Here is a 24,863-nt window from a genome sequence, read left to right on the forward strand (position 1 = left end):
ATTCTGCTGAAAGGACCCTAAGCAAGACAAATCTAATCCTACCCTCTCATGACACAGGAGGACACAGCAGCTCAAACTCCCCTAAAGTGTTACAGCAAGTTCCTGGGCAGCCAGTACGGGAAGTCAGCATTTCTAACCTCCTGGTCAACAGACTTTCAATGACTTCATGCCATCATATACTCTAGGGTTCCACAAACATTTGGTTTGGATTATTCGATGCTCTTATAGCACTTATTGAAAGAAAAATTTTGAATTTAATAAAAGGTACTAGGACAAGTAAACAGTATATGATTTGAACTAAGAAAACAAACTAGAAATGGTATTTTGTAGCAAGGACTCTTTTCCCTGCTTTTGCTTTGACTCGGACCTCTGTCTACAAAATTGCTTTCACAGTCATGGGAATGACTTCAAGTTCATAAATTTTTTTAAGCAAACCCAAGACAACTAAGAGTGCAAATATGGAAGCTGATTTAAAAAGCAGTTCTTTTATTTGAGTATGAGTGATGAGTTTTATATAAATCATGTGGCAGGCAGTTAAGTTCCACTGTTACAGATAGTTTTGTTTGTTATTTGCTCAGAGACAGTTAAATATTTTTAGAGTGTTTGTAACGGCAAATCATTTGTCTAGAATTTTCTCTCTCCTCTGCCCTCTTTCCAGAGGGGAAAAGGAAAAGAAAAAAAGAAATATTGATCCACTCCTCAAACCAAAACAATCCAACTGATTTACAGAAAGAATAAACATTTCTATCCCCGAGGTTTCTGTGAGGACAGAAACTTACTTTCTCTTAATTTTTTAAGTCAATGAAGAAAATATTAAATACATGAAATTACCAGGAATTAAAAAGTACTTGACAGATCACCTTTGGTCTCCACCAAACTCCAGCTGCATCACAACTCTGACATTATCTCTTTTTTTTTTTCTTTTTGTCTTTTTTTTGCCATTTCTTGGGCCGCTCCTGCGGCATATGGAGGTTCCCAGGCTAGGGGTCGATTCGCAGCTATAGCCGCTGGCCTACGCCAGAGCCACAGCAACGCAGGATCCGAGCCACGTCTGCAACCTACACCACAGCTCACAGCAACGCTGGATCCTGAGCGAGGCCAGGGATCGAACCTGCAACCTCACGGTTCCCAGTCAGATTCGTTAACCACTGCGCTACCACGGGAACTCCGTGACATTATCTCTTACGTTCTGAAAAAATGTTGGTGATGTTTCACGGGAAAAAAACATAGGAGAATAAGTATGATTCAAAATATTGTCCAAAAAGAATGTCTCTGAAATATAGCCCCTCACACTCATACATACCAAACACACAGGAGTCACACCATGAGCACGTGAGGGGGGCTCTCAGAATTTTATGTTCTTATGAACTATTAATTTGTTATGAGAGCGTGTATTCCAGTTACAACAACAAGAAACTGAAAAGAGGTGTTAGGTATTATTATTATGCTGCTAAAAATAATGCTCTTTTGCATACTAAAAAGTGATACCCTCAAATCTTCAACCCTAGGAAGAGTGACGAGAATTCTCTGGGTTGAGTACTAACACACACCTAATTTAATTTGAGGTGTGGTTTTCAGCTTTGACACAGATTCCCAAAGAATCTGAATTGAAAATTTATTCTACTCCTTTTGTGCTTTCCCATTTTTATCTTTGTATTTCTTTACCTTGATAAAACTGTTAGCTAGGGAGGTGTAATAATTAGGGGGTGGGGGAAGCCAGAGTCATGAAGATAAAAATTTGCATTAAAAACACAAAACTGGAGTTCCCGCTGTGGCTCAGTGAGTTAAGAACTTGACTAGTAAATCCCTGAGGATGTGGGTTAGATCCCTGGCGTTGCTGTGAGCTGTGGTGTAGGTTGCAGACGTGGCTCAGATTCTGTGTGGCTGTGGTGGCAGCTGCAGCTGTAATTCAACCCCTAGCCTGGGAACTTCCATATGCCCTGGGTGTGGCACTAAAAAGCAAAAAAAAAAAAAAAAAAAAAAAAAAAAGCAAACACACACAACTCTCTGTGGCATTTTTGTCTGGCAATTTGCTCTAGATCTACAGCTCCATTTCTTGCAGTATGAGAAACAGTTAACAGCAATGACAGCCAGCATTTTTTGAGCATTTATACTCTGTGCTGCAGATTACTCCAAATGCTTTACTCACATTAACTCACAAAATCTTCCTTTCAACCCTGTGAGGGAACAAAGACAACCTGTCCTAGTGCCAGAGAAGGAATTCGAACCCAGAATACCGACCTAGTCTGGTGCCCAAACTTAAATTTTTAAACTAAAATACTAGGTTCACATAAGGGATCATGTATATGCTCTTTTTGGTGACGTCGAATTCACATTTCCTACCATTTGATTTGGGGAAGAAAGTCTGAAATGAATACCTTCCCAGACTGCACTTCCTTTCGGCACACACACAAGTGTATTCTAGATTGTATGTGAGCACTCTTCCTCACTCTTACTGCACAGCGTGCGCAGTAAGCCAGAGTGCCTTCTGACACATCTTCACCCCTCACAGCCCACAGAGGTTGACAGTCTTTACTGTATGAAGCTACTTTCCTTTCCAGCCCATAGAAAAGACACCAGATCACACAAGTTCAATGCCCTGGGTTGAGTTCCTAACCTAATTCCTTCACTAGAACTTTAAAGCAAAATACAAATATGATGAGAATTACAGAGATACATTAAAGTTGTTCTTGCAAGCCCTGAGAGGGAGCTGCCACTATGATCAAATAAGTGCTACAAAAAATATTTATACTTTTGTCCATGAATACCGTAGGTCTTGTTCATTTTAGCTGATGAATTAGGTGTTCATTTGTAGGGTCAGATCTAAACAGTGATGTCTGGAATGTCAGTGTGACTGGAAATAGACCAAAAAACACTGTAACACAGCCAGGCAAAACCTCATCCCTGGTCTTGATGCTCAGGGTGTCAGGCAGAATTACTCCAAGGGCACAGCTGAATATTTTTGGCAAGAATGTGAAATAGAAACCCTGGTTTGGGGAGGAGGGAGGAAGGCTGGCAGGAAAATGCTCTTACAACGGATGATCCACAGGACCATCTGTGTCTGGAGGTATTTAAGACTTTCGTTTTGACTTCAACATCTGACATCATGATGTTTAACAAGGAAGTGGAAAGACATATTATTAGTTACTTAAGACCCTGCGTCAGTCCATACAACCTTTTAATCCTCTTTACTCCAAAATGACTCCCCTGCACATTTATTAGACTCCTTTGATTCCAAAAGGCAAAAATCTGTCACACATCAGCTGTCACTCTCATGTTCATTTTTTTCTTCCACAATAAGCCATCTGTTCCACAGCACAGTTACTAAAAACTAACACTAATTCAGGTTTGCAGGTGAAACTGTGGAATATATAAAAATAATCTATTTGTCTTTTTTTTTTTTTTAAACCATTGCCCTTTTGGCTATCTGTAAAGGGAAACAAAGTAGTTGAAATTTTTGTTTGTTCACGTAAAGCCTCTATGGTATGTTTTCAGATGAAATTAAATTTAATGCATACTATACCAATCATGTGAAACATTTTAATTCATCTTAGGTGTAGCATTTGGTCAGAGTAGAGAGTTTTTATTAGCTTTCCAAACCTCATAGTTCCTTACATCAACAAAAGAAACGGCACTGGACATGCTAGAAGCACCACCTCAAGGATGACAAAAGCCACTCTGCTCACTGCAGGTTAAGGATGAACACACTGACAACCTGACAGGATGAACATCCTCTGAATGCCCATTTCACAATGAAGTATAAAGAAAGGTGACCTTCCTTCCTCAGGTGGAAAGCCAGGAATGGAATCCAATTGTAGGATAATATGCTCAATTAGAACCACATGCAACTGATAACAAGGGAACTCATTTTAGTGAGGCTCTTGGGAAACGGCACGTGTCACCAAATTTTCTACGTTAATTTTTCCATTATTCGTCTCAATTTCAAGAAAAGCAGGGGTGAACAGGAATCCCAATGAATAAGGGAAAATAGACAAAAATTTAAAATGTAAGCACCTAACAAAATGAACAGTGGGAAAGAGCTCCCTTCCCTCAGAGCTCTGGCTCAGGGACCCTAATCAGAGAGGCCTTCCTGGACCACACCATCTCCAACAGGCCCCACCTTTCCACCACCACCCACTGTTCCTCGCAGCATACATCACCTCCTGACATTTTAGGTACACTGTTTACTGTCTGTGCCCCAACTGGAATGTAAGCACCATGAGAACAGGCACCTATACTTATGCTTGAAACGGAGCAGGAATTTAATCATTAGTTGCTGAGCTAACCGATTAGAAACACTCCTACCAGTATTCTGATTGATAATATACTGGTCATTGTGGTTACAAACAGTGCAGCAATTTTTTTTGCAGGCCTTCCTGTAAAAAATGAGCAGGTAAATAACTGAAAGAATCTACTGAAGCAGCAGCCCCAGAAAACAGTTCCAACACTAGTTTCTTCTACGAGCCTTAGTCCCTAGCCAGCACCAATGAAACTATCAGACAATGAGAATCAGGCAAACTACTTATGGATTTAGAGTCTTAGTTTTCGCCTACCCATTACCATTCTAGAGCTTTCTCCAGGGCTCCAGAAAAATGGCTCCAGGGGTTTGAAAACAATCTCTACCTCCTAGATTTCCACTGGGCCCATCCTTCCTCACCCTCAGGAGTGCCACCTACCTGTGACCTTACCCAGGCTGGTTTTCAGGAAGTCAGGGGGCCTGAGCTCTTCAGCGCTTGCAGATTTCATGACAGAGTTGATGGATGACAGGGTGCTGATGAGCTGGGAGTTGAGGGAGCCAATCTGCGAGTGAGGTTCCCCAAAAGCCTCTGCCAATTCACTATAGTTCTCAGCCAGCAACGCCTGCTGTTCTGCCAGCAACTTCTGGACACGTTCGATGTAATGATCCAAGCCTGTCACCGTTCCCGGCAGAGCTTGGGGCTGGAAGCTCTCCACCAACTCTCCTACAGGTTCATCCCCAACACCTACACTCCTCCGGCTGCCTGTCAGCCGCACCGTCAACTGGGGAGGACCACAAGCTATGGTCCTCATTTTGAGACCAACTAGGTAGTTGTCGTTAATACTGATCTGCCCCACGCCAGACTCTTTGGTCTTTACAGCTGACGGTCTGTCAAACCCAGCATTGCCAGACAGCACCGTTCCAACTCCGATGGACCGTGTCTTGGCGGAGCTGACGTCCTTGACGCGGCCTTCTCCGATGGCCACCGTCCGCATCTCCACAGTCCAGGTGCTGGTCTGCTTGTCTGAGGTGCTGAGGGAAGTGTTGGTGCAGGAATCTATAAGGGTGGCCGTCTCAGTGTTGGTGAACTGGTTCACCTGTTCTAGAGCTGTACTGGTGTGCTGGCTCATAGTACGAGGCACTGCCATGACAGCAGCCTCCACCTGGCTGACAGCCTCCGTGTTCACACTCCGGGAGGCGCACTCCTTTGGAGAGGAGACAGTCACATCGACGGAACAGTCTCCACAGCCGATGGAGCGCACTTCTTTGAGATTCAGGTTGGTCTTGAGGAGTGCCAGGTCGTTCACGGACTCCTCTGTGTTGCTGCCTGTTTCACAGACACTGATGTCCACACCCACGCTCTTGTCGCACATCTCCACAGACCGCCCAGAACATCGGTCCTGCGTTTCCACCCTTTCCTTAACAATCCACCAATTCATGGGCAGCTCAGGCCCCACCACTTTATCCTCACAATCGGGCTGGCAGGAGATGCCCAAGCTATTTGTCTGTACGCAGGTCCCCACACATGTGTCAACCACGTCCACGTGACTGCCAGTCATCTGGTCTCTCGTCAGTACCACCGCCTCCACCATCTTGCTGAAAACAAGTGGCTGGGCCATCACGGCTTTGTCAACTTTTTTCCTCGATCCAGCAGCTTGCAGCTCTTGCTTGAGTTTAGTCATCTCCCGGTCATGGGTGGTTTCTTTCAGCTGCACTTCCAGGCGGTAGATCTTTTCCTTTAAGGCTTCTATGGTTTGCTGCTGTAGCTCAATTTCCTTGTCAGCTTCAGTGGTCACTCCAAGCATGGCCTCTGTCACGCTGACCCCAGAATTCCTTGTCTCAGTGACTGTCCCTACAGAGGCATCCTTACAAGACCTGGCACCCCTGTGATACACGACAATGTCGTCCATGTTCTCGTTGGCGCCCACAGCCACAGACCGGCATTCTCGAGGTCGACACTCCCCGTTCTCCCTGACCTCTGAGGAAGCCTCATAGCTGCTATCCTGGATCTTCTGCTCCAGGGCTTGCATGTCTGCTGTGAGCTGCCGGAACTCCTTTATCCTCTGTGTGCTCTGCTCCACACTCTCCATCTCTTCCTCCTCATAGTCAATGTATAACTCCCCACCACTTCTCCTGGTCCTGGAGAGCTGTTCTAGCTGGGATGCGTTCCCAGCACTGTAGGAACGCTTTCTCACACCACAGACATCATTCTGGGATGCAGCTCTTTGGTTTTTCAGCTGTGAAGCCAACTGCCTTTTCTCCTCTTGCAAGACAGAGATCTTTACCTGGAGCACAGGGATGGTTCGCACCTGCTCTTCTAGCTCCTTCAGGCGTTTCAGAGCAATGGCCATCTGCTCACGGATGTGCTGCAGGTGCATGGGGCTCACGTTGGTCACTGGAGTGGAGATCCCTGAGCTCAGAGGGCTGTGGCGGATGGAGCTCCCCATGGAGGAAGTGGTGGCAGGAGCTGGGGCATAGCCACCATAATCCCCGTTGCCTTGGTATCCGTTCTGAAGCTGGTACATGTTGTTATTGTGGTTTCCAGAACCCATAAAGGAGGAGAGGGAGCTCGTGGAGCCCATGCCTCCGAAACTGGCCAGCCTGGGCCTTCGGAACTCACTAGGTGCTATCTGCATGGTGACTCTCTCCTGTTCAAGTCTTCTCCGGGTCTCCATCAGAGTCTTGGTGACATGAAGGTTGTGCTTTGGGAGTTGTGGCGAGGGTGGTGGCAGTTGTCGACTTTCTGGGATGGTAAGAAAAGTGGGTGAGGTTTCCAGAGGGGCAAGTGGCCTTGGGACTGGAGTTGATGTAACTTGGCTTCTGGCTAGGAGGAAGCTGGGGCACTGCTTGTTGTCATCACTGTTGGACGATGAGAGGGATTCCGTGGAAGTCCATACACCTTGCTGACTAGGTGTGGCCCTGATTTCTGGGCATGGCACTGATGGCTTTCGTCTCTTCTGGATGTTCACTTTCCTGATGGTGTTTCCTTTCTGTATGTCATCTACGTATTTGAGGAAATCTAAGTCTAGTTGATAACCATAGGGAGTCTCCACAAAATAAGGATCTTTCTGTTCCCTGTCATGATCTCCATTCAGAACGTCATCTGCTTTTCCTAAGAGAGAGAGAAGAAAATATTAACATCATCTGTTTTTCCTAAGAAATAGAGTATTATAATGTCACACATAATGGTAAAAACTAATATTTGTGTATGTTGCAGTGTGATGAGCAGATTTATGACATACAAGTTTACCACCTATGTTCTAATCCTGAATCTACAACTTAGCAACTGTGTGGGAGAGTTAATACACTTCTAGGAACTTCAGTTTCCCCTGAGTAAAAATGGAAATACAAGTATTTAAATCAAAAGGTTGTTAGATGAATGCAAAGAGAAAATGATTTTTAAGAGACAGACATATAATAATTCCATACTAAATACTTCATTTTTTAAAAGAATGCATGAAAAAGACTTGAAAGCATTTTCAAATAGATAATTTCTTTTGTTGTCTACAGTCCCTTGAAGTGTAGATAACAGTCATTAGGATTCTTTTTTCATAAAGTGTACTCTGAGGCACAAAAAGCAAAAAGTTTTAAAATAACACACCAAGTCAGCGCAGGTCCAGGAAGCCTGGACAGGAGTTCTCCCACCTACTGCTCATTGGCAGACCACCCAGCCTCTTCTTTTGGCCACCTCGAGACATATGGAGTTCCTGGACCAGGGATCAGATCTGAGTCACAGTTGTGACCTATATCACGGTTGTGGCAACACCAGATCCTTAAGCCACTGTGCCAGCCTGGGATTGATCTGTGTCCCAGCACTCTGGAGACGCCACCGATCCCCTTGTGCCTCAGTGGGAACGCCCACCCAGGCTTTCTAAATGGTGGCCATTTCTAATGGGGGGGGGGGGGAGACACCAGCTGGAAGACAGACTTCAACTATACTTTGTGTCCCCCCTCTCCTTTTTTTTTTTTTTTTGGCTTTTTTAGGGCTGCACCCATGGGATATGGAGGTTCCTAGGCTAGGGGTTAAATTGAAGCTACGGCTGCTGGCCTATGCCACAGCCATAGCAACGGCAGATCTGAGCTGCATATGCGACCCACACCACAGCTCACGGCAACGCCAGATCCTTAACCCACTGAGCAAGGCCAGGGATGGAACCTGTAACCTCACAGTTCCTAGTCAGATTCTTTTCTGCTGCGCCACAACGGGAACTCGTGTGTCTTCCCTTTTAAAAACAAAACCAAACTATCCCACCAGAGGAAAACTGTTCCCCTCTTTGACTTCTGGACAAAACATTCACTATTCCAAGAATACCATTTTGCATCTCTGATGGATCCAAACAGATGCAAAGGAGAATGAAAATAAAGTCAAACCTATCCTCCAAATACTGGATCATGTGGCATTCAGTAAATGCTACTTTTGACTAAACCAAACATTTAGAAAAGGAAACAAGAACCTTTTAAGGCACAGATCTTGCTGCTGACCTGAGTTGTGCATTTCAATTTGAAAACCAAGGTCATTTTTGTTTGTTTAAATTGTAGGATTAAGTAATGTGTTTTCCTAGAGTCATAATAACAAGATCTGCATTTGGGAGCTATGCTAAGAACCCCTAAGTAATAAGGGAAAATGCAAGCTATCTGTACCCCTGCCACTATCCTAGGTATAAAAACCCACCTGACTGCTGTCAAGGTCCAGGTCCTTCCAACAATTTTGGCTGCTGGCTTGTGCTTCCCACCCTCAACAGTGCTAAATGCAACACGTGATAGTGTGAACACTGAGTAAATCTTTCGCCTCCATCCCCCCTCTTCCCTCCGAAATGTTGGAAAGAAAAGTACAAAAAAAAAAAAAAAAAAAAAGCCAAGTAGAGGAATAAAAAGGTTATGTATTCATCATGTCCTCATTTAAAACATTAAATCATTCTAGCTGTTAGAATTTGGGCACTAGATTTCAATTCTAAACCACGTGGGAAAAGAATTCTATTTCAAAGAGGTGCTCAGCACCACTCATTTTCTAGTCTAAGGGCGAGCCGATGAGCGCTGCGCAAAAACTTGTGCTCATGGTAACAGAACGTGTCCTCCCTTCTTTCCTTTTAACTCCACATGGACAACACACTCACTCAAAATATGCGGCCAGACCTGTTTCCAGTGCTGTCTGAAATTCCACAAGCAAAGGAAAACTGCAGCTTTCACCCGTGCGGGTTGATTCTATGCTGGGTCGGTCAAATCCTCCCGGCCACTGCTCCAGCCGCCTGCCTGCTGGCGCACGCCTCGGGGATCAGTCCTGCCCGAGGCCCCCGCCACCCGCCCGCCACCCTCCACCCCCGGCCGAACACCTACCTTGCGCCCGCAGTATACCCTTCGGCCCTCCCCGTTGCCTGCACTCCAGCTCCCGGGCCCAGGCTCTCTACCTCCGCAGGGAAGGAGGTTGGACATTCGGGGAAACTTGGCCGGCAGCCACGCACACATGCCATAGGCTGGGTCCTCACCAATGAGGTCTCCGCCACGCTGACCCCACCCCCGCACACTCAGGCGCTAGGCATCCCCTGCTTTCTGCCTGCAAACAGGAAGCCGGGAGCTTTTGAAAATGTGCGTTCTTCTTGCCAGTTTTGCCAGGAGTCAAAATAAAGCCAGCAGTTTAAGCGTCTCCACAGAGAGGCTCTGTGTTTGCTGCACCAGTCCCTTCTTCATGAAAGAGTGTGTGTTCTCGTGTGGAAACTAAGCGGCCTCAGCCCCTAGTCACCTGAGGAAGTCGGAGGCACAATCCACCCCTCTGTTCCCCGCAGGTTCTCACAGCCCTGCCGCATGGGTTCCAGAGCAGGCAGGAAACTTTCCCAGTTCGGCTCAAAACCAGCAACGAGCTGTCCTTTAATAGGAATCTCAGCCGAGCCTCTGCCATTAATGACGATTTCTTTAAAAAAATTTTGTTGAAAAGCACCTTTTTCCAGTTACAAAAGTAGTACATGCGTGTTAAAAATCACTATGCTGCACACCTGAAACTAATATACTATAAAGCAACTACAAATTTTAAGAAAGAATGTTATGTACAGATCATTTAAAGAAAAAAAATATACTCCCATCTCACCATCTAGTGGCAATTGTTAATATTTTGGTGTAGCTCTTAGGTTTTTCTGCGTATTTTCCCGCTTAGGCATTTTCAGTGGGAAAGGTTAATTTTAGTTTATTTATCTTCAAAAACTTTTTAAAGAATGCATTAACAACAGGATTTAAAACGCAAATAAAACACATCACATTTTTCAGTGAAACTCCACTGGCCCATCTTTAGTTATTTCTAAAGTTCACAAAAGGCACAGGTCATGCTGAATTATTCTAAAGTGAACTCTGGACTTTTAAATCTGGGAATCTGGAGAGGTTAGAATTTAACTATGGTAAGCTTGATTATTTCCTAATATCACTTGAATCACACTGTCCTAAGAACTTCTAACTGAAATTTCATTCTAACTAAAAAAGCAAGATACTTTCTCAATGTGTCATTTTTACAATTATCCACAGCACAAATTATTCTACAGCTAAATTAGTGTCATAATTATTTTATCTTTGGTTTCTAGGGTACCTTTATATACACTGACACAAATAAGGCACTTATAGGGCCCTGACTTTTATACGTTTGTCTTTCCTCTTTATACTAGACTGTATCTTGAGAGCAACTAATTTAATTTTCAAAAGTCCCTTCTTTGCTCTCCCTCCCAAACACACACGAGTTAACAAGATGCTGTGAACAAAGATGTTTTAAAATGTTTACTAAAGGAATAACAATACACAGTATGTACATAAAACTTTGAAAAATATCTAGGAGTTCCTGTTGTGGCTTATAAGGTTAAGGATCCAACACTGTCTCTGTGAGGATGCGGGTTCAATCCCTGGCCTTGTCTAGTAGGTTAAGGATCCAGTGTTGCCACAAGCTGTGATGAAGACCACAGCTGCAGCTCTAATTCGACCCCACCCAGGAACTTCCATGTGCCACAGGTGTGGCCATACAAAGGAAAAAAAAAAAAGAAAAAAAAAATATATAAAGAAAAACATCTAAATATTCTGTAGACTGAAGTTGCTTATTCTATATTAGCATTTCTTACATAATGCTATTTCAGTGATTATCTTTATATTACATAATAGGTGATTTTAATGTTCTTCACATTTTTATAAATTTTACAATATGTAGACATTCATCTTTAAAAAATAGGATTACAGGAAGTCACTGTTTTGCAAGAAAAAAGAATGTACTGAAATAAACTCCAAGAAAGCTTATTTGACAGGGAGATGGATGAGGCAGCCATAACAACTATATGTTCCTCAGTATATGTTACCATGTTCCTCCACACGCATAGAACTCCCTATATTTAACTTGGCAAATATAAACACCATATCTTCCCAGCCTACTTTGCTTTTGTATAGCCATAAGCAGATATGTCATGCAGCAACCCCCTCCCTTAAAAGACAGGAATAGTTGTTTGACATCCTTTCTTGCTTGTTCCTTCCTCCATCCTGCTGCCTGGAATACAGATGTGATGACTGGAACACGAGCTGCTATCTTGGACTGTGGAATCACACTTAAGGATGGAGGAACAGATATTAGAAGGAACCTGGAACTCTAACAGCTTTGTGGATCAGAGAATTACACTATTCCTGGAAAGCCTACTTCTACATATCTGTGTAAATAAGAGAGAAACTTCTGTTTTGCTTAGCTAATGTTTATTTTGGGTCTCTGTTACTTGGAGCTCAACTGAATTCTAATAGATACACCACTCTTTTCCCAGTGTCGTCTTCTCCCCAACAAAAAATATTACGACCAGATCTTGCAAAGAAAAATGTTTAATGATAACAAGGACATGTTACATTAAAACCTTTTTATTACAAAAAAAGTTGATAAATTCGAGAATACTTAAGGAAGCATAAAAACAATAGTTAAAAAAATCTTTAAGTGTCTTATAAAGGAGACTCTTAACTGCCTAAAAGGCCTTTTTGGACTAAAGAGCTATGCCTGCTTATACAAAGCCAAAATCCACTGGTTATATCTGCAACTGGAATCTGGAAAGTAACAGCTCTCAATGAAATAGTCTGGAATCAGAGGGCTGTCCCTGGTGTTTACAAGAATTTTCTGAATGTCTGGAAATCCAGTGGTAGAGATTGTTCCTGGCACCACCTCTACCTTCATTATATAGCATTTATTGAAAGCTTAATTGGGTGCAGAAAATGGTCCTAGTCAGTGGAAAGAGTAGGAGGAAGAATTTATAAGAAATAAAATGAGGTACAGTCTAGCTATGAAATAAATGCCAAACACCCTAATCGTAACACTAATTTGGGTCAGCTACAAAAGCATATTATTGACAAGAATAATCTGATGGTATATGAATAAATGATCAAAAAAGGATGGAGTTAACCAGGAGATGAAGTTTGAAGACAAGGTAAGTGATCACAGAGTGAAATGGAAAGAGAGGTAGATGGTGGAGAAGAGTGAGGGCAGAGCCTGCTGGTGCAGCTCAAGGAAAGACAAGGTTAGGAGAAGGAGGATGACTGGGGACAGAAGAGGGCACCAGACTGGGTCCTGGAACAGAAGAATCTCGTCCACTTAGTCACTGACAGACTGCATGCAGGTCCTGTGCTTGTGGCTAAGAGGCTCAACAAGGATCATCTTGACAGCTGTGTGCAGATTAGACCGAGGTAGAGAAAGAGAGTAAATTTAAGGGGACAAGTTAAAATGTAATAAAACCCAAGTGTGACGTGAAGACCAAATTAAAAAATTATTCCTATATTTAATGTATATTTATAATCAATACTGATTTTTGAAAAACAATCTTATGGGAGTTCCCACTGTGGTTCAGCAGTAACAAACCCAAATAATATCCATGAGGTTGTGGGTTCAACCCCTGGCCCTGCTCAGTGGGTTAAGGCGCAGGCGTTGGCGTGAAGTGTGTGTGGTGATCACAGACACGGATCAGATCTGGCATTGCTGTGGCATAGGCCCGCAGGTGTAGTTTTGATTTGACCCACAGCCTGGGAACTTCCATATGCCATGGGTGTGGCCCAAAAAATAAAAATAAAAAACAATCTTACTAATACCTTCTCTTCCTCCCTGACCCCCTTTACTTACTATTTTCTAGATACCATACTAGGAGCTGGAGACGCATTGTGAACAAAGGAGACAAAGCTGCTGTTCCCACAACACTCACAGTCTATGGGGACAGGGGTGGGGAGTGAGTTGTGCATGGAACAATAAATAAAACGCAAGGCAGAAGTGAAGCAAAGAGGTAGAACTCCCAGAATTTATACCAGTGTTCAAGCTGAGGGGACAAGCTTCTAACAGTGGTCCACATGGCTTCACAGGTTGCTATCATCTCTGGGCCAACCTACTTCCTGAACATCAGGGGTCAGAGTCCCTCTTCCCTCTCCTCTTCTGCAACCAGGTTTGTACAGTTTGCAATTTGGGGTAACCAAACACCAAATGTGACAGCACTACTAGAGATAACCCAAGCCCAGACCAAATTCCCATGGGTTTGGGGAAAAGCTGAAATCAACAAAGTGACAGTGATTCTACTCTTTATTTGTATATTTGCAACATATAAAACAAGTGCTCTGTGGAGTTCCTGTGGTGGCTCAGTGGTAATTAACCCAACTAGGATCCATGAGAATGCAGGTTTGATTCCTGGCCTCTCTCCGTGGGCTAAGGATCCGGCATTGTCGTGAGCTGTGGTATAGGTCACAGACTCAGCTAGGATCCCAGGTTGCTGTGGCTATGCCTGTGGTGTAGGCCAGCAGCTACAGCTCTGGCTTGACCCTTAGCCTGGAAATTTCCATATGCTGTGGGTGCAGCCCTAAAAGGCAAAACGAAACAAAAAACAAATGCTCTGTGACAATGCTAGTGAACAATCTGAAATTTTCCTTATAATTTTGCTGCATTAACAAAGTGAAATGGAGATGTGGATATTTCAAAGACCATTTCATTTAGATTTATAAAATATTATATGGTTTTTAACTTTTCAAGGAAACAACTTGATGTCCCAATAATATTTGGTTTGGAGAAATAAAAAAAATTAATGTACTGGCCAGGAGATAGAAGATTAGATAGTAAGAAACTAGTCTGGGAATACTAACCTGCTAGTGTTGCTTCTCACCTGAGGGTGATTTTGCCCTCAGGGGATATTTGGCAAAGTCTGGGGACATTTTTGGTTATCATGACTAGAAGAAGGGGTGCTACTGGCATCTAGTGGGCAGAGGCCAGGGATGCTGCTCGGCATCCTACAATGCACACAGCACGGTCTCAGCTTCCCCAACAAAGAATTATCCAGTCTGAAATGTCAATACAGCTGGCCCTCTGTATCTGCAGACGCAGAACCCACAGATACAGAGGGTCAACTGTACTTATGTCATTTTATATAAGGGACTTGAGTATCCACGGATTTTGATATCCCTGGGGGTCCTGGAAGCAATGCCCCGTGGATACTGACGGCAGACTGTGGTATTCAGGTAGAGGCTACCTATGCTAAAGACAGTGAGCTAAGTAAAGCTACAGATATAACAACTGAGAATTTGGCCATGTAAGCTGTGGTCTTCAAGTCTTCTGATTCTCAGTAGGACCACAGCATCATGCATAAGTAACAGGTGATAAACATGCCACTTTTGAGTCAGAAAACACTAAATACCTTTCTACAACCCCTACCAGAGTGAGGCATTCTTTAATATGAGCAAAAAACACTGCAAGTTTCTGAAATAATGTGTCCTGGTGGACTTTTAAGTGGGCAAAATTTTGATATTATTACCCTATTAATTAGGATACAATGACCTCTTTGTTCTGGTTTTACTACTGCATACTCTAGGCCAATTACTGACTAATGGCGCCATGAAAAATAACTGTGCTCATGTGCCACGACTTCTACACATACTTCATGTGTTTCTCTTCACCAGATAGTCTACCTGACTATTGAAACTGAGAAACTCTGATTCCCATTACTGCACTGTCCCCTCTCATATGAAGCACGAAGATTTTGCTGGAAGAACTGAGGCAGACCCCAAGAAACACATAATTAAACACAGATTCCCATATTTAAAAGCGGCAGAGCACAAGAAGCATCCTGCTGTTAGAAGCAGTTTAAAAGAGTCAACATCAGCCATGGCTGACAGGCAGGGAAGAAAAGCAGTAGGATCAACTCAGAGATGAACTTCAGGAGAGATTAGTTCTCATGAAGTTAATTACTCAGAGTATGAAAGTGAGTTAGCAAATCAACTTTTCCCGGCATGGAGCAGGGGATGAAGAAGACAATCAAGTGGAACAGGTCCTTCTGAACAGGTTTGACAGGAAAGTTCTCCTGAAGACACTATGCATTAAGACTGAGACCCAAGGAGTGCCTATACCAAATCTACATGGGAAACCCATGTGTTAGAGAACACACCATCAAAAGGATAACTGTGTGTTTTCCAAGAATGTATAGGAGATGAGACTTTTCTCTCGCTCTTTCATTTACCAAAGAGTTATTTTTAAACCTGCTCTTTCCCCCTCCCAGCTAAGAAATCCATCCAATCATTCATTCAAAAGATGAGCAGCTCTGAGATGTTAAGGCCTGTTCTACAAGGCCTGGTTTGTGGAGTTTATACTACCCATCCAATTTCACCTAGACTTCTTTTCAGGTTGCAGCTGTTTTAAATAGCTACCCAAATACTTTGTGCAAATAAAATGACAACATGAAAGAAAGCAAAAGTCCATGCCAGAGGTTCATGGGAAATACCAGGACAACTGACACGTCATATGAAGCATAACTCAATTTTATAGGCTTGGTTTGTTTATGTGGCTAAGTTACAATACGGTGTTTCTCATATCCGAAACTCTTCGTAACACCTTTTGGCTTCTCTCCCTAAATCTTCAGATTTCCTCTCACAGCTGATTTTATCTCTGCTTTTTTAACGTCCCCAAAGACATCAGTCTACACACCACCCCTCTGCCTCCCACTGTCTCCCATCACTGATGCTTTTCATACTGGCCCCACATTCTAGGTCTTTCTGTTCCCACTCCCCAGAGAGGAAATGGTGACCTAGGGAAGGTGCAATTGTCAGACTGAAAGATGGATTTATTCTTTCATTCAGTAAGTATTTATTAGCAACATACCATGTGGCAAAAACTGCTGGGAGCAAAGCAAAATGGAAAGAGATCCTACCTGGGTAAAAACACTTGTGAACTACAGGAGACAAAGGAGGCATAAATAAATGACAACTGTGCTAAGTGCTGTGCGAATAAAATACAGGAGGTATACTAGGACAGAGCAGGGACCCCAGTTCGTAGGGCATGTCCTCGCAGGGTTCTGCATTTGAGGAGTCTAGTGGGACAGGTGTGTGTGTGTGTCTATGTGTATAGAGGAGGGTGTTTGGTGGGGAGACTGGGATGGGAGAAATTCTAGGCAGAAAAAAACAGGATAGGCAAAACCTGTCACTTTTAGGAGCTGAAAAGAACTTTAAGTGATAAAGAAAACCTAAAGTGAGGCAGAGAGGGGTCCAAGCCCCAGTCACACAAGCCCTGGGAATCAGGTTTGTGGTTCTCAAATGCATCAGCAAGCAGCTATTCAGGAGTTTAAACACGGGAGTGAAATGGTGAGATTTGCATCTCAGCAAGACTGTTCTGGCTGGATACCGGAGCATGTATTAACATTCTCTTCAGCGTCCTCCATTACGTTTTCCATGCATTGTTCTAGCCCCCCTCAAATTTTTCTTGTGGTACTGCACATTCCTTTGCATCGTGTGAGTTTTATTACCTCAGCTAGACAATAAGCACCAAAACAGTGCTAAAACCACCAGAACTTAGAGCCTGCTTGCATTTGGGGGCTGCCTGTGGCCTACATCTTCCCCTTAAACTGATCAGGAGGAAACTGAGAAGGCCACATCTCAGCTCCTCTGGGCTGAGGTAGAGACTGGGGGTTTTTGTACTCATCCTCTGGGGCTCTATCCATGACCTCATTCTGCAAAAAAAAAAAAAAAAAGAAAAGAAAAGAAAAGAAAAAAAAGGGAAAAAAAAAGGAAAATATTTTTCTTTAAACCAATGGATGACTCACTGCAGAGAAAAATGAAGGGATTTCCTTTGCAGAAGGTCATTAAAGTATGATAAATCTAATCTGGGAGGGACAGGTGTGGCATGAGTGAGGACAGGAAGAAAGAAGAGAGGAGATTTTAGAAGAGTGCCGATTCTGGTTTAGCAAGTTGAGACGCAGAGTGCAAACATGCTCCCTACTTGAAACTAGAATGGATATGGCAGGGACTGAAAATGTCTGTGAAACAAGGACAATGTTGACCCTGGCAGCTCAGCAAGTATCTGTGGACAAGAGAGGGAAAGACGGGTGGCGTGCCATTGCCAACCCTTAGTGCTCCCAGCCCCTATTTCTCTGCCCATGCTGACCAGGGCTGAGTCACCCAAGGGAAGACTAAATAAGGCAGGGGATATGGTCTGGGAGAACATAAGCAACACACTCTGGAAATTCAAGACTTTGACCCATTACATGGTCTCTGACAAGCTGAATTTCAGATGGGCATGCCTCTCGTCACCTGAGTGTTTCTGTCCGTCTGCCTGACAAAAATCTTGCTCAGGTGACCCCTATTGCCTAAGGTGCATACAACATCTAGAACTCAGATACTAGGTACTACCTACAAGTTATTCACCTAAGTTGTCAGCACATATTAGATTAGCTATTTAAGAACAGGGTGAGGGGTCTATGTGGCTCAAAAACTCTCTTCTGGGTTCCACTGTCCAAACCTAGGATAACTTAGGGCATCAAAATAATATGATTAATGTTACTAGCAGATTAAAATCTACTGAATAAAATCAGGTATTTGTGAGTCTACAATGCTATAAGAAATATACAGGAGAATGGATATATGTATATGTATAACATTTACTTTTCTGTACACCTGAAACTAACACAATTTTGTAAGTAAAGTATACTCCAATAAAATTAAAAAAAAAGAAATACAGGAGAGTATCAATTTTTATTTCAATAAAGAAAGAAAGAATTATGGATCTAGAAAATCATCATTTAACAACTATCATAACAGTAGTTGATTCAGGCAGGAATCATCAATGGATGCTAAGCCTAGTGTGCAGAGACTTCCTACTAAAGAACAGGAAGAGTGTTCTTTAGTAGGTGTGTCATCAGAATACCTCCCACCAAATACTTATCAGTCACAAAGATAAAAATGGTGATGCTGCAGTGCAGAAAGCTGACCAAGAACTGTGGGGACCAGGTGGTCAAGGCTACCATCAAATGCCCCTGAGGTCATGCCCTGAGAAGAGCACGGAATTATCTATGTGGGGTTTCTGCCTAGAAGGCTTGGCCTGAATCTGAGAATGTCAATTGATCCTACCTGAAAGATATCCTACAGAATGATGGGTCCCTCTTTTTAAAACTATTAATGTAATCAAAGAAAGGAAAGGCTGAGAACTGTTCCAGATTGAAGGAGACCAAAGACACATGACAAATGCGTGTCTCCACACACACACACACGCACACACTCATGCAGAAAGAGACAGAGCAACTATGGTAAAATATTAACCCCTGGGGAATCTAAAGCAGGAATGAAAGTTCTTTTGTAAATTATTCTACATTTAAAATTACTGGGATTCCCGTCATGGCTCAGTGGTTAACGAATCCATCTAGGAACCATGACGTTGTGAGAGTTCAATCCCTGGCCTTGCTCAGTGGGTTAAGGATCCGGCATTGCCGTGAACTATGGTGTAGGTCACAGATGTGGCTCAGATCCTGCGGTGCTGTGGCTCTGGCATAGGCTAGCGGCTAGAGCTCCGATTAGACCCCTAGCCTGGGAACCTCCATATGTTGCGAGTACGGCCCTGAAAAAAAGACAAAAAGACAAAAATAAAAAAATAAAAAATAAAACAAATTAAAAAATAAGGTTATTTCAAAATACATTATATAGATATAGATGATAATAACACTCCTTTACATGAGCCACCAGTGTCTCTGGGGTATATGAGAGCAGTCAGCCAGTCACCAGGGAGCACAGCCAACACTCCACTGTTGCTCCTATGCAAATAAAGTGGCCTGCTTTTTATCAGGGGTAATGTCTCTGCTCTCCAATATGACATATTCTTTGAGGAATTTTACATTTGTTTGAAGTATCCCTGGAAACCTGTAGAACTTCTCAGTTATTAATCTTGCATGTTGGTTGCCAGGAGCCCCATTATAGAAAATAAAGTCCAGAAGTTCCTTTCTGTGGCATTAAAAGTCTTCAACAATTTTAGGCGTTCCTGTCATGGCTCAGTGGTTGACAAACCCAACTAGTATCCATGAGGATGTGGGTTTGATCCCTGGCCTTGCTCAGTGGGTTAAGGATCTGGCGTTGCTGTGACTGTGGTGTAGGCTGGCAGCTACAGCTCCGAATGGACTCCTAGCCTGGGAACCTCCATATGCCATGCCTCGGGTTTGGCCCTAAAGAATGACACAAGAAAAAAAAAATCAAACTTAAGTTTGCTAAATTCTTGAGATTTTGGCATCTGCTGGATGAGGATGATGCTGGCCAGGCTGGCAAGGGACATACAGGGGTATGTGTGTGTACCCTGGGGCTCAGGTGAGTCGAGTACAGGTGCTGGTTCTGTGTACAAGAAGCCCTAGTCCGGTATCAGTTATGCATAGGAAGGAGGTAAAATAGAACAAAAGCAAAAGCAGAGAGACATCCCCAATCTTTAAAAGTATATTACGACCAAGTTAAAATATATCCTTCTCACAATGAGAGGACAAAGGTGGGCACTGATCAGTCTGAACAATCTCATCCTTCTACCTCTACTGAAGTGCATGAGTGGAGCTTTCTTTTTTTCTTTTTATGGCTGCACCTGCAGCATATGACAGTTCCCAGGCTATGGATCGAGTCAAAGCTACAGCTGCAGGCCTATGCCACGGTCACAGCAACGTGGGATCCAAGCCATGTCTCTGACCTACACCACTGCTCACGACAACAGCGGATCCTTAACCCACAGAGCCAGGGCAGGGATCAAACCCACATCCTCATGAATATTAGTCAGGTTTGTAACCCGCTGAACAACAACAGAATTCCCAAGAGTGGAGCTTTCTTTAACATACTGTGCAGAGACGTGTGCTTTAGAGCCACTGAATGCATTTCCATGCAGCCATCCAGAATGGTTTGCCTAAACTGGGGGGACAGTGTAACTTTCTCTAAAACAAGTACAGCAACCATAAATATTTCCTACTTCACAGTCATGCAACAGGCAGCAAGGGTCTAGAATCACACACCCAGAGACAAGGTTTGTACACATAAAATGAGGGGGTTGGTGGCACTCGATGATTTCCAAAGAGTGTATCCAGACTATGACTCTTCCACTACATTTCACACAAAATTTCATAACATCACATGCTATGTGATCAGTGAAGAAACAAATTAATTGGAGGAGCTGTCAGATCAGATGAGCTCCAGCAGACAGAACCTGGGCCTTGCTTTCTCTGCCCACTCCATGTGGCAGCACGTTCCAGCTTCATCATAACAAATGGCACAAACGAACATCCCCAAATGCAGCCTCCCTCTACGATACATCAGTCCCACCCTGGGCAGGTCTTAGGTGTCCGGAAGCCAAGCTTCGGGAGAGCGGTGAGAGAGGAGGCAGTGGAAAGGGCTGCAGTTCCTGGGAGTGGAATGGGCGATGTCTTAATAAAGGCCACACTGTAGTAAGGAGACATGTGACATTACAGAGGCCCGGGGATCACACAGTGACCCTCTTCTCCAGCCCTCAGTGTCAACTGTAAGATGCAGCGACTCTACCCGAAATCTGTCTTATAACAGTCAAGACCCCACGGGCAGTTCAGCACTGGCTCTCACCAACCTCGGTGTTGCCGCTTTCTAATGTCCCGTCTAATTTTTTTTGTTTGTTTTTTTGTTTTTGTCTTTTTGCTATTTCTTTGGGCCGCTCCCGCGGCATATGGAGGTTCCCAGGCTAGGGGTCGAATCGGAGCTGTAGCCACCGGCCTACACCAGAGCCACAGCAACGCGGGATCCGAGCCTCGTCTGCAACCTACACCACAGCTCACGGCAACGCCGGATCGTTAACCCACTGAGCAAGGGCAACCTCATGGTTCCTAGTCGGATTCGTTAACCACTGCACCACGATGGGAACTCCCCCTGTCCCGTCTAATTTAAAGACTGAATGCTGAACGAGAGCCTAAATGTGTCAGGCATGCACAGAAGGGAACTAGCTCGGGGACTAAATGCTGTTTTCCAAACCTTCCTCAAAAAATAACAGTTGCTCTAAGTGTGCATAGGAAATATGCCAGTTCAAAGGGTTATTTTGTGAAAAGCAGAGAAGTAGCATAAGCTAGGACTTTGGGACAGAAAGGGCTCTTCTAACAAAACATTACAGGATTTTTTTCTTTTGGGTGAGGGTGGGGGGCTATAGTAATCGTATGAATCCCAGGCCTGATTTTGCTTTACAGTATTTACTTAAGAAAAAGAAACTGGCTTTTAGGCACACTGAGCAGCTCCCCAGTTAGAAAAACAGAGCTGCAAACAAATGACCAAAAATGGATTTACCAACAAGAAAGGAGATTCTGGGATTTAAGAGAGCCATAAACTCGAAAACTCAAACTTTAGCATATACATACAACCTCTCGCTCCCTCGACAATGACGTCTTTATGCTAGAGTCACAACTAAAGCTGAAACTGTCACTGAACCAAAAATCCAGGACTGAGTTATTCTTTCCAGCCTGTAAGAAAAGCAAATATTTTTCATAACATACAGAGCTTGAGTTTATATTTCGCCACCCCCACCCAAACGTCACACTCTCATCTATTTTTCTTTTTTTGGGCTTTCTTACTTACCCACCCAGAAACAAAATAACTGTGATTTTCAGCGAGCAGGAAGCCAAGTCTCGGCCCGCTTCCCGCAGCATTAAAGGGCCTGCACACATTCGCAGGCAAAGAGCCCAGGAGCTGCTGCAGAGCATTTATTTATACCCATTTGGAATTTCCTGACCAACTAACGGCCTGCTGGCCACAGGAGTTTAATTCCAGGACTCTTGGCGGGGTCAATGAGACAGCAAAAACTACGGAGAATGAAACTGCTAGAAAGGATCTTAACACGGAGGTGAAGACAGACCTCCCCTAGACCCAGTTTCTCAAACAATCTATGCCCAGATTTCTTAGACACATGAAATGCTAACCTAGAAATGCAGCTGTAAACCTGCTAATTCTAGGAAGAACACAGAGAGGGAGCAAATGTTTCCTTATTCTTCCTGCTGACTTCTTTGCTCCCCCAAACCCTCCACTGCTGGCTGAGAAAAGCTCCCTGTTACACTCTGAGCCATAGCACAGGGATGACCTACGAAGGAAATGATTCAGTGTTATGCTGGGCCAGAGGCGAGTGATTCCTTTTCTTGGTTTCTTCTTATTTACTGCAACATGTAATTTGAAGGCTAAAAACACTCCCATTTGTAAACCACAGACCCAAACCTTTTTTTTTTTCCTTCTTCCCAGAGTTCCTTAAACATTTTATCCCAAGTAGATCATGTGACTTTCAAAAACACAGAATTAGCTCCCAAACAAGTGCATTCTGTTTTAGAGGGATAACATCTTTGAGCAACTTTATGCTTCTATTTTAAAAATTTAGTAACAATGATATGTCCCTCTAATGGTTTTAATTTTTCACCTAAAACAAGAGGAGGAAAAAAAGGTTCTGTAAAACCTGTTCTTCTCCTGTGGGGAATATATTGGGTAGATGTGACTGACTCCAGTGGAACAAGATTTATTGAATTCTTATCTACAGGGCAAACAAGCAAAGCCAGTTTTAAACAGTAAAATGGAGATTAACAAAGATTAGGGATAACTTTAAATGGCCTGCTTTGTAAAATTTCAAACAAGGGACAGCTACATGGAAAGCAGCAGCGTTTCCTAAGAATCCCCTGGTTTTGTAGAGTCTGACTAGTTCGCCTTAGTGCTGGCATATGCCCTGCCTCGCTCCACTTACCTTTTCATTTTGTCCTCTACTCTACACCGCTGAATGCTTTAGAAGGAACTATCTTTGAAACAGACATTTTCCTATGTGAAGCTACATGATTAAATTGTCAAGACAATGTGGAATTCTTTGGGGCTTGTTTTATACCAAAGAAATAAACTGCTTTTTTTTTTTTTTTTTTTTTTTTTTTTAGGGCTGCACCCACGGCATATGGAAATTCCCAGGCTAGGGGTCTAACTGGAGCTATAGCTGCTGGCCTACACCACAGCCACAGCAATGTGGGATCTGAGCTGCATCTTTGACCTAAGCTACAGCTCACAGAAACACTGGATCCCAGGGATTGAACCTGCAACTTCATGGTTCCTAGTCAGATTCATTTCTGCTGTACCACAAAGGGAACTCCATAAATAAACTGATTCAAAGGGAAGTAACAAACTAATCTGAAGTGCCAAAAACTTCACTTTCTCAAGTGAGATACAGAGTTTGAAAAATTCCAAATAATTTACTCACTACCACCTACATTAGATAAGAGATCTGAGTTAGAATGTTTTTTCCCTTGTTTGGGGATTAAAAAAAAAACCTTTATGGAGATATTTAGGTACCATAAAATATACTCATTTTAAGTGTACAGTTTTAATGTCTACAGCTGTGCATCCACAATCCACTTTTAGAAAACATCCATCATTCTAAAAATTCCATTGAGCTTCTTTTATCATTTGCTTTCAAGGGAGAAATTCTTTTCTCTGTATATTCAAAAAAATTCTGGTTATTATTTAGCCCTATTATGATATTGCGAACCAAATATCAATATCAAAAGACTTGTTCTTAATGATTAAAGTGAGGAAAGCATATGAATGTAGTGTTCCTTAATCCTGATAAAAAGTACAACAAATATATTTTATAAAATTGTGTTCTGGTAAGACTATATAGCTTATTCTGTAAAGCAGTTGAAGGTATTTTTTTTTTTTTTTTTTGATTTTTAGGGCCGTACCCGCAGCATATGGAGGATCCCAGGCTAGGAGTCAAATTGGAGCTACAACTGCCAGCCTATGCCACAGCCACAGCAACGCAGGATCCGAGCCATGTCTGCAACTTACAACACAGGTCACAGCAACGCCAGATCCTTAACCCACTGAGCAAGGCCAGGGATTGAACCTGCAACCTCACAGTTCCTAGTCGGATTCGTTTCTGCTGTGACACGACGGGAACTCCGGTAATTCTTTTTTACGTGTGCTTCTATGAAGGCAAGATCTTAAAGGAAAAATCATTTACTCAAATAAATTTCTAGTCCTTTATCAAGGATGACAAGGGTTGGGATGAGAGAAGAAGTAAAAACAGGAGCTCCTTCTGCCTGTAAAGTGTCAGTCACAAAGGTTCCCACTGGGAGGAGAAAGACACCTGTCTGCCTTTACTCTTCATTAATTTATATCAAAATCTACTGCCAAATGAGATCTGGGAGGATGAAGATGTACTCAAGGCTTTTCCTCTGATAGGTGGGGAGTAGATAGGAAAGGTGACTCCCCATGAGAAGAGAAATGGTCTGGAAACAAAGGCTTCTGTGACACCAGGCTGGTGGACAGTGCATCATGGTCCTTCTCTCTAGGACAGGGGCTGCAGGACTTTGAGACTGCAACCAAGCTATCTGAACCCACAATTCTCCTGATGCTT

The 24,863-nt window shown here is 43.2% G+C and overlaps 1 protein-coding gene across 50 annotated transcripts in view; it reads right to left on the reverse strand.

Moving 5' to 3' along the window:
• Positions 1–24,863, reverse strand: part of KANK1 (KN motif and ankyrin repeat domains 1) — a 204,038-nt gene that overhangs the window by 22,874 nt on the left and 156,301 nt on the right. For 43 of the 50 annotated variants that reach the window (XM_084987205.1, XM_021064476.2, XM_084987069.1 and 40 more), the window contains one exon: positions 4,677–7,349. In XM_084987205.1, the coding sequence (XP_084843331.1) occupies positions 4,677–7,349 (2,673 nt within the window). Of the gene's footprint in view, positions 1–4,676; positions 7,350–9,571; positions 9,640–22,063; positions 22,172–24,863 lie in introns of those variants that run through there. The other 7 variants (XM_021064556.2, XM_084987229.1, XM_021064515.2 and 4 more) reach the window with 3 other exon arrangements.

This window comes from Sus scrofa, chromosome 1 (assembly GCF_054392235.1).
Source record: "Sus scrofa isolate SSC_HxYL_T2T_F1_AM1 chromosome 1, Sscrofa_HxYL_maternal_Yorkshire_Landrace_v2.0, whole genome shotgun sequence".
Lineage (NCBI taxonomy): Eukaryota > Metazoa > Chordata > Mammalia > Artiodactyla > Suidae > Sus > Sus scrofa.